Source organism: Alexandromys fortis, unplaced genomic scaffold (genome assembly GCF_014885135.2).
Source record: "Alexandromys fortis isolate MF-2015 unplaced genomic scaffold, M_Fortis_MF-2015_v1.1 scaffold_416, whole genome shotgun sequence".
NCBI classification, from domain to species: Eukaryota; Metazoa; Chordata; class Mammalia; order Rodentia; family Cricetidae; genus Alexandromys; species Alexandromys fortis.
This window is the reverse complement of record NW_026068294.1, coordinates 118,285-133,612: the sequence shown is the minus strand read 5'-3', so window position 1 is coordinate 133,612 and position 15,328 is coordinate 118,285. Positions and strand designations below refer to the sequence as shown.

Below are 15,328 nucleotides of genomic sequence, written 5' to 3'. Positions count from 1 at the left end.
CATTTGGATTTGTGTGTTCCAGGTGGTTCTACATACCAGCTACAAGTGACTGAACGCATGCAAAAATTATGGGTATCGAACAGGCCTCTACATCATGCCCGCCTTACATGGCTACATCTACATGGGAAACGGTTCCAACACGGCACCGTCATGTGAGAACTGGCCAAACGTGAGGATACACAACTAGATCTTTCCAGAGCTCTTGCTCATTTTAAACAAGACAGTAAATGCAATACAGTGGACAGAGGTGTCCCCTGGACTCTTTTCTCTTGGAAAGTACATGCTGTGCCTGCTGCCCGCTTTGTGTGATGTGTGTTACGGACTAATGCCAGCTACACAAAGCTGGTGAGTGGCGGCGGCTCACGACCAGGGCCAGCCATTATTGCCAGAGAGGGAAACTGTACTAAATGTTGAGAGTTTGGCAGTGGGAATTGGCAGTCATGGTTTTATAGGCAGAATCTATGAGTCCTGAGAGATTTTCACCCCCTTGAGGGTTCAAGGGAAAAGTCACCTAGTCCACAGCATTCCTCACGTGAGTCTGCCATGCCACTCACATTGTGGAAAGGTGAGTCCTCACAGGTGGCACACTGGCAGATGGTGGCCGCAGGGAATCCAGTTTGAACTTTAGAACTGAGCCTCGCTGGGCTGCCTGTGAGCAGAAGAAGCACCACCAAGACCAGCCCCAAACCAATGTCTACACGGGCAAGGCCCCTGCCAAAGCTTAGCTGCAGCAATAGGAATCATTCAAGAGAAACCAATCATTTTCTCAAGGCTGCCAATCAGGAAAACATGACCATACTGGAAGATTCTAAAGAGTTGACATCACCGGTGGGAAGAACGCTGTTTTCCCTATAGGACCTTGCAGCCCCCTCAACAACAGTACCGCACTGTCTGTGACCACACTCAGTGTTCTCAGCTGTGAGCCGAGGATGTCCACCCTGACACCCTGCAAGTAGCTGTCACACAAGATACGTCTTGGAAACTGAACATGCAGGAGTGTGTGGTCAGGACAACCCGAAGGCTCGGCCATCACCACTTGCACGTCCACTAGCGGGCTGCTCAGTTTCCCGTCTTCATGGGAAAACAAAAAGGTACTTAGGATTTAAGGTTTGGAAGGTGAGCTGCTCAGACGCCATCTATTCCTGGGTGCCTCCCTTTACTTAACCAAAACAGTGACATGTGAGTGACTGGTGCGGGCCTTTCATAACGAAGAATGCGTTGACTTCTAAGTCATGAGAAATGCAAGCACAGTTAACACGCAGTCATGTACACACAGGCTTCTCTTTCATTGTAAATAATCAGGGGTGCTGTGTGTGAACACACACTCAACACAAGGAGACAAAGCTTCTTGAGGATGCTGCCTAGGGACGCAGGCTGACGTTCTCCCAAGAGGGCTCCAAGTCATAAATTTACCACAGTCCAACACAGGGTTTCAATTCATTTAACTCCTTCTCAGGCTTGCTGATGAAGGCAAAAAAAAAAAAAAAAAAAAAAAAAAAAAAAAAAAAAAAATCTATGCCTTACTTAATCTGACTTGGAATTAAAAATGAGATGAGGGTATTTATGGAAGCAGCTGTGGAAATGACTCAAGGGCTTGCCACTCATGTTCAAGAACCTGAATTCGGATCTCTAACATCCATATAAAAAACTGGGTGTGGTGGCTTAGGCCTGTGAGCCTAGCACTGGGAAGGAAGAGACAGGTGGATCCTCGGAGCTTACTCGTCAGCTAGTCTTGCCAAGTTTAGGAGTCCCGGGTTCAGTGAGAGCCCGTGTCTCCAAAAAGAAGGTGGCGAGTGATGGGGGAGCTATCTGCTATCAGTCTCTAGCCATTGCTGACAAACACATGCACATATTACACTCCCCCAATCATGACCTAAAGCAATTCAGATAGTGGGAACGGAGAGCCAGGTATACAGCTTCTCAGTTGTCCCCAGTCTCTGGTCTCTTCTGCTTCTTCCTGATCACCCTCAAGACTCATAGCACAGCCCTCCTGAGTTAGGAACTTGATTTCTTAGCACACTGACGAAACCCTTTATGACATATATGCCGCACTGTAAGCCCAATTCGTTCATTTACAGTGGGGAGTATGAAGGTCACATAAGCTACGCGAATACTATTGATACCATCAGTATATGTCACTCCCGAGGGCAGAGCTTCATGACTTCCTAGTCACTGTGAAATCAGGATGAGGAATAGGAGATGACAAAATCTTATCAAAATATGAAATATGAGAATTGACTGTGTAGTGGCATCAGGTGAGCTAGCCTGAGGCATCTATTCCCTCAGTGAGAACAATGAAGCCAGTGCCTCTTGGCTATGGTTCCCTGCCTTCTGCCCCATAATCAAAACATCCTTGTCAAAGCAGCTGCACTAGTTCAAGCTCTGGCCCAGGCTCTAGACAGGGTCTGCATGGACAATCCAGGGTTTGCCTCTGAGACTCAATCTGCTTCTATACTTCCTATGCTGACTGATTCTTTAGATGTTTTCATACACCCAGCCATGCCACAGGGAGCTCCTTAAAACTGTGCTATCACGGAGGCCTCCTGACTGTTCTCAGCAATATTATGGCTCATTTGCAAGTTAAGCCTTTAGAGGGCCAAGCTCTTCCCAAATTCTTATCGGGTTAATCACTATTCTTTCACACTGATTCTAATTTAGCTTTCTCCATGTGTATGCAACACACACCTAAGAGGGTGATTTGGGGGTTAGAACTTAGCGCTTTGAGAATTTAATATCCCTATAAGGGTCTGTTTTTATCTTGCAATTTAATTGACTACATAATACCAGATTTCTGAATTAAAGCTGTGAGATTTAACAATGATGAAAATACTGCCAGCTCCTCAAAGTAAGTAATTTGCCATGAAAACACTCAAAATGTAAGCTACCAGACACCGTTCTTCCAAGGGCTGCAGCATACGCCTCCCAAACAATGGCGATATGTGTACCCGAGACGGACAAATTAAGCGGGCAGGCTTAGGAGTGGCATTAAAAGTCTTTTTGCAAATGCCTATCTGATTTGATCACCCTGTAAATGCAGATTGGAAAGCATGAGTTATGTTCCCTTGAGAAGATCCATAACACCCAGCACAGAACAGGCCTTCTATACAGCTGCTGAAGGAAGTGTTGGCTGTGGGTCAAAGGGTATTGCAGTTTCCCCCTTAGCTCTGGTCTCAAAGAGGCTCACTGTTATCTCAGGCTACTAGGATGTTCTCATTATTGATGAACAACTTGCCTATATGAATCTGCTTGAACTAAAGAAGGGTGGAATTACATTTTCCCACAATATTTCTTTTCCCTCAAATGCATTTTCACCGTACAAAGGCTTTGTAAAGCATTCAGTCTGGGAAACCGAGATGGCCTTCAGTATCATTTACCACTTGGTAACACCTAAGAGAAGCCTACGGGGACCCCGCTCCGCAGCGGAATTAACAGCATCTGCAGACAACAATGGGGAGTTTATTTGCTTGTAAAGCAGTTCAAGCCCATGGTCTCCTGAGTGTCTAGCTTCTCCAGATGGGGGCATGGCTTGCTGATTTCTTCCTGTGGGTTTCACACCCTGGAATAGCTAATCCACCAAGGTCCTTAGATACCAGGACAGAGGGAATTTATTCATCAGCGGTCACTTCAAAATATGCAAAAAGTCCCTTTCTTAGTAAAATATACATACGTATTAACTGTTTTAAAACAGATGTACGTAAAAGAAAACACCCATTATCACTGTTGAAGAAGTCACTCTGCCAAGACACATCTCAGCAAACCTGTGGGACACCTCTCCAGAACGGTATTTACTGGGTTTCTTCTTCTCTCCCACCCTCCTTGCCCTTGCTTTCCTCTCTGTGGGGACCAGGTGTGTGTGCATGCACATTTGTGCTCATGTGTGTTGAGACTGGAGACTGATATACTGACGTCTTCCTCAACTGATCTTCACTCCTTAGTTTTGGAGAAAGAGTCTCTCATGGAACCTGGAAAGTGTTAATTCAGCCTCAGGTAACGTCCTGTTTTCTCCCACTTCTTCTTTAGTATTGCTGAGATTAAAACAAACAAACAACAATGACAACAAACCCCACTGATCTTTAAAGGAAAAGATACAGCGCCGATTGCTCCCAGGGGCCCTGTGCATGCTGCACGTGGCACAGGCCTGGTCACCCTAGTGGGCTTCTCCTTGCTCCTTCCTCTTCCATTCTAGTTGCTCTGGTAGGGCAGCATCTTCCTTTTTTTGGGATTCATCCATCCTGGTCCTGACTGCTCCCAGGAACCCTGTGTTCACACATTCTGTGCTGAACACTGTATGACATCTGGAGGTGGACTACCTGTACTTCCCTTCCCTCCTCTTCCCCTGCAGTTGTCCCAACCTCCTGGCCTTGCTCAGGCTGGTGAGTTCTTGGAACTCTAGCCTGCCCACAACCTCTCCAATACCCATTCTGGTCACTCCCTCCTGTGATGTGGGATTCCCCTCTGTATGCTGTGATTACCAATAATGAATAAAGAAACTGCTTGGACCTATAGCAGGGCAGAATTTAGCTAGGTGGAGAAAACTAAACTGAATGCTGGGAGGAAGAAGACAGAGTCAGGAAGAAGCCATGGAGATGCCACAGGAGACAGATGGGTTGAAACTTTGCTGGGAGGCCACAACCTCATGGTGATGCACAGATTAATGGTGATGGGTTAAATTAAGATGTAAGAGTTAGCCAATAAGAAGCTAGAGCTAATGAACCAAGCAGTGATTTAAATAATATAGTTTCTGTGCGATTATTTCAGGGCTGAGCTGCCGGGTGGCTGAGAAACAAACAAGCAGCCTCCTTACAACACACCTGTGCTGTTTCTACCCCAGGCTCGGCCCAGTCACACATCCTGTGTGCTGATCAGTCTGCTGAGTCCCCCAGACACTAGTATGCCTGCACTATATCCAGCCCAGGCCTGGGTCACACACCTATTCAACGGTCAAGCATGTTAAGTCTCTGTAACATGACCAGCCTGCACCATTCCCAACCCATAGGCCTTGCTTTAGCTGCATGGTCTGAGAAGCCTAGCATGATGCATCACCAGACTCACAGCCAATAAAAGAAACCCACACGCCCAGGTCATATTGTGAAAATACAAACAACCTGCAAGAGCAACACTGGGTGTATGTCCCCAAGCCTACCACTCGGTTGGATCTCCACTGGGAATTACTCAGACGATACCCAAGACACAGAACTTAAAAGAACAATCTTAAACTTCATCAAATCATTCAAGGAGTTTAAGAGGCAAACAAATGGCTCAACAAAGTTAGTGAGAATACTAATAACTGTCTGAGTGAAGACCAAAAACACAACATATGGCCAAATGAGATGACAAAGACAACCTAGGATTTAAAAATTGAATTCGATAAAGAAATAGAAATATTGATGAGAACACAAGCTGAAATTGACGGTGGGATTGAAACACTCAATAGCCCAATTAGAAAACTCAGAGGTAAAGACTCCCAAGAAGAAGAGCTCAACAGAAAAAATATTGGGATGGGAGGATAAAGTAGAGAATTTATAACGTACAGGCAAGAAATATGAAAAATTAAAAAAGCAATTAAAGAAACATGCAGAAACTGTGGGATACCATGAAAAAGCCAAACTTTCTAATTATAGGCAGAGTTGAAGAAGAATCCCAGGTCAGTGGTACAGATTAGATTTTCAACAAAATCACAGACAAGAGTATCTCCAAATCAAGGAATGAAGGAAAGACAATTCAGCTAGACATAAGCAGTGAAGAGACTCTGGTCAGCTGAGCACGGCTCTGGTAGGCCTTGATCTTTCTCCTTTACTCCCTCTACCTTGCTAAAACCCATGAGATGACATTCCTAAAGCTAGCTACCAAAGTCTAGACCCTTATTTGGTCACTTCCTCCTTCTGAGGCTGACTACCAAGGTCCAGCTATCAAAGCATTGAAGTTCAGCAATCAGGAGTCCCCTTTGGCTCACCTAATTAACATGCCCAATTAAAATTAAACACCTTATCCTAACATGAGATTTCCCATTTTGTCTTTATAAATTGTCATTTTCTTTCTTTCTTTCTTTCTTTCTTTCTTTCTTTCTTTCTTTCTTTCTTTCTTTTTTTTTTTTTTTTTTTTTTTTTTTTTTTTTTTTTTTTTTTTTTTTTTTTTTTTTTTTTTTTTTTTTTTTTTTTTTTTTTTTTTTTGAGACAGGGTTTCTCTGTAGCTTTGGAGCCTGTCCTGGGAACTAGCTCTTGTAGACCAGGCTGGCTAAGCTGCCATTTTCTTATGTGCCATGTCTGCCCCCTCTCTACCCAGTGGCAGTCCTTTGTCCGTCCGGGACAAACACCCCTGCCTCTCTCCCTTGTTCCCTTCCTCTTCTCTTTGTCTACTATCTCCTGTATTTTTCTCCTATTTCCTGCCCTTCATTCCCATGGTGCAAATAAATCCCCTTTGTTCTGAGAACTTGGTCTGGGGGTCCCAAGCTGATGCCGTTCCTTTCAAAAAGCACACAGAACACCAACCTATCAGGACCAGGAAAGGAACACCCCACATCTTATCAGGTCATAAAACTAGGCACACAGAATGAAGGATGAGCACTAAAGGCTGCAAGGGAGAAAGGACAAGTCACATATAAAGGACAATAGCTAGTTTCTCAATACAAACTTCGAGCATAGAGCAATCACTCCAAGTTCTAAAATAACAAGGCTGTCAACCTAGACTACTGTGCCAAGCAAAGCTATCAGCCATAGCTGAGAGAGAGAAAAGAATTCATGATATAATCCATGTCCATCGAACCAGCCATAAAGACAATACTGGGAGCGATATTTCAGACTGAAGAGAGGAATAAGCACAGTCAAGAGACCAAAGAAAACAAATGAACTAGTAACTACTGAAACAACAATAAAAACGACTAAGAACTAAGAACACACACAAACCCAGCAAACAAGCAAAATGATTGCAGCCAACAAACACTTTAAATATTAATGCCCTCAACTACCCAATCAAAAGACAGGTCAGCTGAATGGATTAAGAAACAAAATCCATCTTTCTGCTGCCTACAAGAAACTCATCTTAGCTGTGAAGGTAGGCACCACCTTACAGTGAAAACAGAGAACGAAGTACCCCTAAGCAAATGGTACCAGGAAGCAAGCAGGTGTCACCATCCTTATATCTGACAAATGGCTTCAAACAAAACTACTTAGAAGAGATAAAGAAGGAAGGACACTACATTTTAATCAAAAGAACAATTAGCCAAGAAGACATCACAATCCTAAACACATATGAGATGTGGGATTCCCCTCTGTATGTTATGAATATGTTTTATTACCATTGGTTAATAAAGAAGCAGCTTTGGCTTATGGCAGAGCAGAATACAGCTAGCAGGAAAACTGAACTGAATTCAGAGAAATAGAAGGTAGAGTCAGGCAGATGCCATGTAGCTGCCCAAGGAGCAAGATGTGAGATAACAAACCATGAGCCTCATTATGAAATATAAAATAATTGAAATGGGTTAATTTAAGATGTAAGAGTTAACTAGGAATATCCCTGAGCCATTGGCCAAATTATTGTAATTAATATAGTTTTTGTGTGATTATTTGGGTCTGAGAGACCGGGAAATGAAAGTGCAGTCTCCATTTACATCAATGAATCCAACTTCATCAAAAGCATGCTACTGGAGTTAAAGACCCAGACCAACACTAAGTTAGTTAGCAACAGACAGGTTACCTAAATAAACAGAGAAACATCAGAATTGAATGATGCTGTACACCCAACATATGTGTACAGAATATTCTGTCAAACACCAAGAAATATGCAGTCTACTCAGCAGCCCACAGAAATTTTTCTAAAATGTATTACACAGCCTGGGACACAAATCTTAAAAAAAAATCAGAAAAATTCCATGTATCCTTTTGAATTGTAATATAATAAATCTTAGCAAAGGAATCTGTATACGGATTTCATGAAAATGAAACCACAGCACGCACGCGCGCGCGCGCGCACACACACACAACCCTCCAGGACACATTAAGCGCAATTCGACAAGGAAAATTTACACCTCTAAGTGCCCACATTTAAATATCAGAACATACCTAAGCTGGGAGTGGTGGCACATGCTGTTATTCCAAGCACTCAGGAGACAGGAAGATCTCTCTGAGGTCAGCCTGGTCAGAAAGTTCCCGGTCACATGAGGGAAATTCCCAGGAATCCAGAGGGACGACCCCAGCTAAGACCCTGAGCAATAGTGGAGCGGGTGCCTGAACTGGCCTTGCCCTGTAAGCAGATTGACGACTACCTTAACTGTCATCATAGAACCTTCATCCAGTCAATGACGGAAGCAGATGTAGAGACCCACAGCTAAGCACTGGGCTGAGCTCCTGGAGTCCAGCAGAAGAGAGGGAAGAATGATAATATGAGAAAAAGGGTCAAGACCATGATAAACCCACAGAAACAGCTGATTTGAGCTAGTGAGAGCTCACTGACTCTGGACTGACAGCTGGGGAACCTGCACAGGATTGAACCAGGCCCTCTGAACATGGTTGACAGTTGTGTGGCTTGGGCAGTTTATGGGCAGTGGGACCAGCATTTATCCCTAGTGCTTGAGCTGCTTTTTGGAGCCCATTCCCTTTAGAGGGATGTCTTGCTCAGTCTAGAGAGAGGGAGAAGGGCCTTAGTCCTCCCTCAAGTTATGTGATAGACTTTGTTGACTCCTCATGGGAGTCCTCACCCTCTTTGAGGAGTGGATGGGGGTGTAGTGAGAGAAGGTGGGGGGAGGGTGAGGAAAGGAGAGAGGGAACTGGGATTGGTATGTAAAATAAAAAAAGATTGTTTAAAATTTTTTTTAAAGATTCAGGTCAGCCAGGGCTTTGTAGGGAGACCCTGCCTCACCCCCCATTTCCTCTACCAATCTAAGAAAAAAGAAGTAAGTAACTTATGATGCAACTCAAGAATTTGGAAAAATAAAAACAAAACCCAAATCCAGTAGACAGAGGAAAAAATAATAAAAATAAAAGCAGGAATGAAACAGAATCAATGAAAAAACAACGTCCCCCCCCCAAAAAAAAAACAAGCCCAAGAGCTGGTCCTTTGAAAAGATAGAACAAGATCAATAGATCTTTGGTCTAATTAGACAAAAAAAAATCTACAAATCCCCCATCAAATTAACAGAAGAGGGAACAGGGAACTACTACATCAGGCACCAAAGAAACTGAGACTACTGTAAGAGAATACATTATGAGTCTATAGTCTATAAGTTAGCAAACCTAAAAGAAACAGACTTCTAGATACACCTGAGCTACCAAAGTTAAACCAAAAAGAGAACATTAATGTAAACAAACTCATCACAAACCTGGAGCTCAAAACAGTGATGAAAAGCCTTCTGACTCAAACAAAACAAACAAACAACCTAGGCCCAGATGGACTCAGTACAGATTCTACCAGACTTTCAAAGAGTCAACCAACTTGGAAACAGAAAGAACACTCCCAAATTCCTTCTACAAAACAAATACCCAAACCAAGTAAACACACAACAAAAGCAAGAAAATTACAGGCCAATATTTCTGATGAACAGACTCAAAATTACTCAATAAGATACTTGGGACTAGAATACAGACATACATAAAAAACAAATACATACCATGACTGGGCTTTATCCCAGAGGTGTTTCAGCAAATAAGTCAATAAAGACAAAAGCAAAACAAAGAAACCCTGCATATAATTATTCCAATAGATGCAAAAAAAAAGAGAGAGACCATACCTCAACTTAATTAAGGCTATCTATGACAAACCCACACCCAATGACATCCTAAATGGAGAAAAATTTGAAGCAATCCCATTAAAATCAAAAATAAGACAGAGCTGTCCATCTTTCCCACTCCTTTTCAGTGCCTGAAACACTAACAGAAGCAATGAGGTAAGAGAAGCAAGGTAAAGGAATACAAATAGGAAAAGAAGTCAAATTAATTCTACTTATAGATTATATTTTATACACAAACATTCCGAAAATCCCACCAGAAAGGGTCTAGAAATAATCAACAATTTCAGCAAAGTGGCAGGATACAAAATTAACTTAAAAATTATATACTAACAAGAAACATGGTAAAGGAGATGATCTTGGAGAAACTCTTATTTGTGATAAAAAATAAGAATAAACCTAATGAAGATGGTAAAGACCTCTTCATTAAAGCCCTCAAATAAAGATACTAGAAAATGGAAAGATTTGTCATGCTCATAGATTGGTACTATTAATATTGTGCAAAGGTTCTTCCTATCAAGAGCAATTTATAGATTCAATGGATTCCCAATCAAAATTCCTACAACATTCTTCAGAGAAATAAAAAAAATACTATCCTAAAATTTATACAGAACAAAAGACTCCAGATAACCAGAGCAATCCAGAACAAAAAGAACAGTGCTAGAATTATTATTCTAAATTTCAAGATATTTTACAGAACCATGGTAATAAAAGCAGCAAGGCAATGCCACCAAAACAGACAAGTTGGCCAATGGAACAAAACAGAAAACCCAAATGAGTGCGCAGCAATAGTCATTTGATAGTTCACAATGACAAACAAACAAACAAAGAAAACAACATCAGAAAACCAAAAATAAACCTCCAGCACCTCAAAATGATGGTAGGGAAACTGGGTGTCCACATGCCGAAGAACGCATCAGGCCCATCTATTATTAACATTCAGAAAAATCAACTCCAAATAGATCAAAGGCCTCAGTGTGAAACCTGAAACACTGAACTGCTAGAAGAAAACACAGGCAATGCCCACAAGACACAGGGTAGGAAATTTCTGAATAGGACTTCATTTGCTCAGGCTTTAAGGCCAACAATTGAAAAATGGGACCTCGTGAAACTAAAACGCTTTTGTACCACAAAGGAGACAACCAAGTAAAAAAGTCCATAGAGTGGGGGGAGAATTTTCGTCAACTACTCATCTGATAGAAGGCATAGTTGATAGAATATCCAGAAAATATATATAAAAAAAATCAATGAATCTAGAAAATAAACAATACAGTTAAAACATAGGCTACCGATCTGAACACAGACTAAAGGATCTCAATACACGTTCACCATCCTTAGCAAATAGAAGAATACAAATTAAAACTGAGATTTCATGTTTCCCAGTCAGAACAGTTAAGATCAAGAAAACAACTGAACTTCTGGTGCACAGGCCACCCTTTCCTGGCTAAGTGTAATGTCCACCCCTCATCGAAGAAGATTACAAGGTAAGAGAGTGTGCTACTAGCCTCCCACTAACCTAGCATAATTCCTAGCCACGCTGCAAATCCTCATCATTATTCCCAAAGGCAATGAAACTCTCACTCCTCATGAGAACAGCTCCTTTTGGAAACAGGTGGAGACCATTACAGAGGTCCACAACTGGTCAAAATGTAGAGAATAAGTGGGGATGCCCAAACACAACTGATGAAAAAAAAAATCTCAAAAGAGAATATGGAAAGGTTTTAAGAGCCGAATGTCCAGGATGTCTGCTGCTAGAGAGTGGTTTCTAGACACGTAACACCTACATATATATGGGGAATGCACCCATGAACTAAAATAACCGAGACCATCATGATGACAACAGAAGTTGACGTGCTAACAGGGACAGGGGCCATTCCACGTGGACCCACACCTAGATGAAGAGGGACCTAGATGAGGTCAATGGCTGCTGAGATTGGGGTGAATCAGTTTCCTCCATGGGTGCGCTCCCATACAGGTTGTCCAGTCCCAAGTGGCTAAGCCCTGGACAAACAAGCAAAGCCAAACAGACCCAATAGGTTATAAATATGCACGTGTACATCTATGTAACACACATTTATACATGTACAACAATAATAATTGAAGAGGTCGTGAATTTTGGAGGAGAAACAGGAGGAGTTGGGGGAGGGCAGGAGTGAAGTAGAGGTCTCGCTCATGAATGAAGTTCTCAGTGATATAAATAAATACATACATACATACGTAAAGGAAAGGGAAAGCCCCAACTGTCCCAGCAAAGGAAGGAAACACGATTTACCTGGCTGGTAGAAATCAGGCGACAGTTCTCTGGCCACGGCTCTCGCAATGTCGCACTCCTGGCGGGCAGCCAGGGCAGCCTGGTCAGCAGCGTCAGCTTTCGCTCTGGCATGTGCAGTCCTACAGGGGCACACAAAGGCTAGTGAGTAGAGAAAGCACTGTATTAGCGACCCGTGGGCAGGCAAACCATGATGTAGGGACAGACATGGTCATTATGATCATGGCTCGTCGCCTGGGAATAGCAATGGTTAGCGTCACAACGCTGAGACCTCAGCAACAGCCACATCATAGATGAACCCACCTGTGGTCCTTCCTCTAGGGAGAAGGCAATTGTGAGGAAGGTCTCTACGGTCGGACACTGTGTCTGTCTGGCTGTCAGAGCTCACTGGACCAACTCCTCTGCTGATTTTGCATCGCACTCTCCCAACTTCAAAGTACAACCGACTATGGAGAGTAGAATTTGACCATACGAATTAGCCTAGTGCTCACTGACCAAACTCCACTGGCGGAATTAAGTAAGAATTCGACTAAGGAACTTGGCCAGTGGAAGAAACGAGCAGAAGTGCTACCATCGGCGCTTGCTGATTTCCATGTGTGGAAACTCTTGCTCTAAGATCTCAGGCCATCAGCATGATGCTTTGGATGAGTATTATAATGGGAAGAGATGCACACCGCAGGTTCTCACCAGCAAGCCAAGGAGGGCTAGTGAGGTGTCTACTTAGCTAATTTAAAATGTCTTTGCCTTTAACTTTTTCAGAAAGTTATTTTTGTGTGTATATGTGGGGTGCCACTAGGAGTGTGGAGAGGTCAGAGGATAACTTGTGGACATTGGTTCTCTTTCCAAAGCGTGGGTTCTGAAGACCAAACTCAGATCATGATGTTTGTCCGAAAGTGTTCTTACCCGGTGAGCCATCTCATTGGCCCGCGTTTTACCTATTTTTTTTTTTTTTTGCATGGATCTTATATGGAACAGAAAGAACCCAGTGAAGCAGAGCTGGTGAGGATGGAATGGATCTTTCGGTCTGCTATCCCCTCCCTGGTCCACCCTCATACATTAAAAGCCTTACCCTTTAGAGGAGGGAACAAGGGTTGGGCTTCCTGGGCTGGGATGATAGCTTGCTTGGTAATGTGCTTGCCCTGCAAGCATGAGGATGTGAGTTCAAATCCCTAAGTTCACATTAAAACAGGAAAGAAAACCCTGCTACACCTGGGCACATACCTGCAATTCTAGTGCGGGGAACGCGGAAACAAGTGGGTGTCTGGGGCTCGCCTGGCAGCTAGCCTGGACTCCCTGCCATTCCAGTTCAGTGAGAGACTAGCTCAAAAGTAAGGTAGAGGTGTGTGTGTGTGTGTGTGTGTGTGTGTGTGTGTGTGTGTGGTGTTTCTTGTGCCTTTTTTTTTTTTTTTTTTTTTTTTTTTTTTTTGAGAGTGAGAAAGAAGGCATGGAGTTGGATGGGCGGGGCTGTGAGGAAGATCTGTGAAGACAGGGGGGGAAAACTGTGATCAGAATATACTGCATGAAAAAAATGATTCCATTTTAAAAATTGAGGTGGAACAACAGAGGACTATCCTCTTGTCTCCATGTATACAAGCATACCTGAACACACATGCTCACCTGTATGCACAGACACGTGTGCACACACAAGAACTGAGTCTGAGATAGCTCAGCACTATCAAGAGAACTACCTCCTGCAATCTGTGCTCTGACCTTCCTGCATGGTGTGTTACATACATACACAGACACATACACACAGACACACACACACACACACACACACACGATAGAAAAAAATTAGGCTCCTTACGGTCAGACCAAAGAGAATCTGGAGATTATAGACAGAGAACTGGGCTGTGTGTGTGTGTCCATGTTCCAAATTCAAACGACTTGTTCAGTTAGTGTTTAGATGGCGTGGGCATCCACTCTTACGCCTCTGTAGACATCCTGCCATATTCTATCAGCTCCAGGCAGGACTATGAATAACTGGTATGCAAGTCTGAAAGCAATGCTCACACTAATCTCGGACAATAGGGGAGGGCGATCCAGGAAATGGCACTATACTCCAGCTGGTCTTTGGGGAGACAAAGTGGCAGCTGGAGATGACCAGGAAACTTGGCTCACCAGGTTAAACTAGATTTAAAACGGAAAGGCAGGGTCTGACCTGAGGCCAGAGTACTAACTAGGTCCCGCTCTCCCGTTCCTCCTGGACTCTTGCGGGCTCATCTCATGCCTACCTAGAGATTTGTAAGCTTTGCAAAGACCACAATCTTTTGCCTTTTGTTCTTTGCTGCACCGAGCACCCAGTATTTACCGAGAGTCTAACTTATGTATAAATGATGATTCTTTAGGAATAGCCGGGCTGCCAGTTAATAATAAGTGAACTAAGGAATATATTGCATGAAAAAAAAAACCTATTTTCAATAAAACATTACTGAACCACAACACTATAGAAATGGTAAAGACAGAAAGGCTGCCAAGGGTTCAGCAGGGAGGGGGACAGGTAGAGGACATGGCTAGGGGAGGAAAACAACTTGGTCACACTGCAGTGGATGGATGGTACATGTGTTGAAGTTTGTAGAATAGACATCACTGGGGGGAGGTCTAATATAAGCAATGGATTTTACATAACCAGGGGTGGGCAAGAAGATGAACAATGGATTTTAGTGTAAGTGAGTCAACATTGCTTCAGCAATTACATCAAATTTACCCAAGACGCCAGAGAAGGAAGCTGTATGTGGGCCCAAGGTGGGGAGAAAATGTGTGTGAGAACTCTGCAGTTTGGCCAACTTGAAAACGGCTTCAAAAAACCATCATTTACAAGTAAAACTTACTGACTGAGAAGATTTTATATATATATATATATATTTAGGGAAACCATATGTATGTGTGTATCTATCTATCTATCTATCTATCTATCTATCTATCTATCTATCTATCTATCTATCTATCTATCTTCCATCCATCTCTCTTCCTCTCCTCTCTTTCCATACATGTATGTAACAACAAAGATGGAGGAAAATGATATTATAACTTCAAAAACCAAGAAAGCATTAAAAACAAACAGATCATCCTCCACATATCCAAAGACTATTTCTGCATCATGTGGGAAATTCCTAATTGCTTCTGTTGATAGCGCATTATAAATCTGAGATGAAAATGAAACAGGAGTCTACGAGAACAGATTCCTAAGTGCCTGGCTGTCCTGACCTTGTAAGGCACTATCCTTGGCAATTTGAGGAGGCGGATTGACTAATTCTATGTCCAAAAACCAGTGGGCACCCCCTGTTCACAGGCTTTCAGCTTTCAATTCTTTTTTCCCTTCCCAGAAGGATTTTCCATTT

The 15,328-nt window shown here is 42.9% G+C and overlaps 1 protein-coding gene across 3 annotated transcripts in view; it reads right to left on the bottom strand.

Annotated features, from left to right (window-relative positions):
- The window catches only part of Jph1 (junctophilin 1), an 81,634-nt gene that overhangs the window by 13,200 nt on the left and 53,106 nt on the right, over positions 1-15,328 (bottom strand). For all 3 annotated transcript variants that reach the window (XM_050132436.1, XM_050132439.1, XM_050132437.1), the window contains exon 3: positions 11,991-12,109. In XM_050132436.1, coding sequence (XP_049988393.1) covers positions 11,991-12,109 — 119 coding nt within the window. The remainder of the gene's footprint in view (positions 1-11,990; positions 12,110-15,328) is intronic.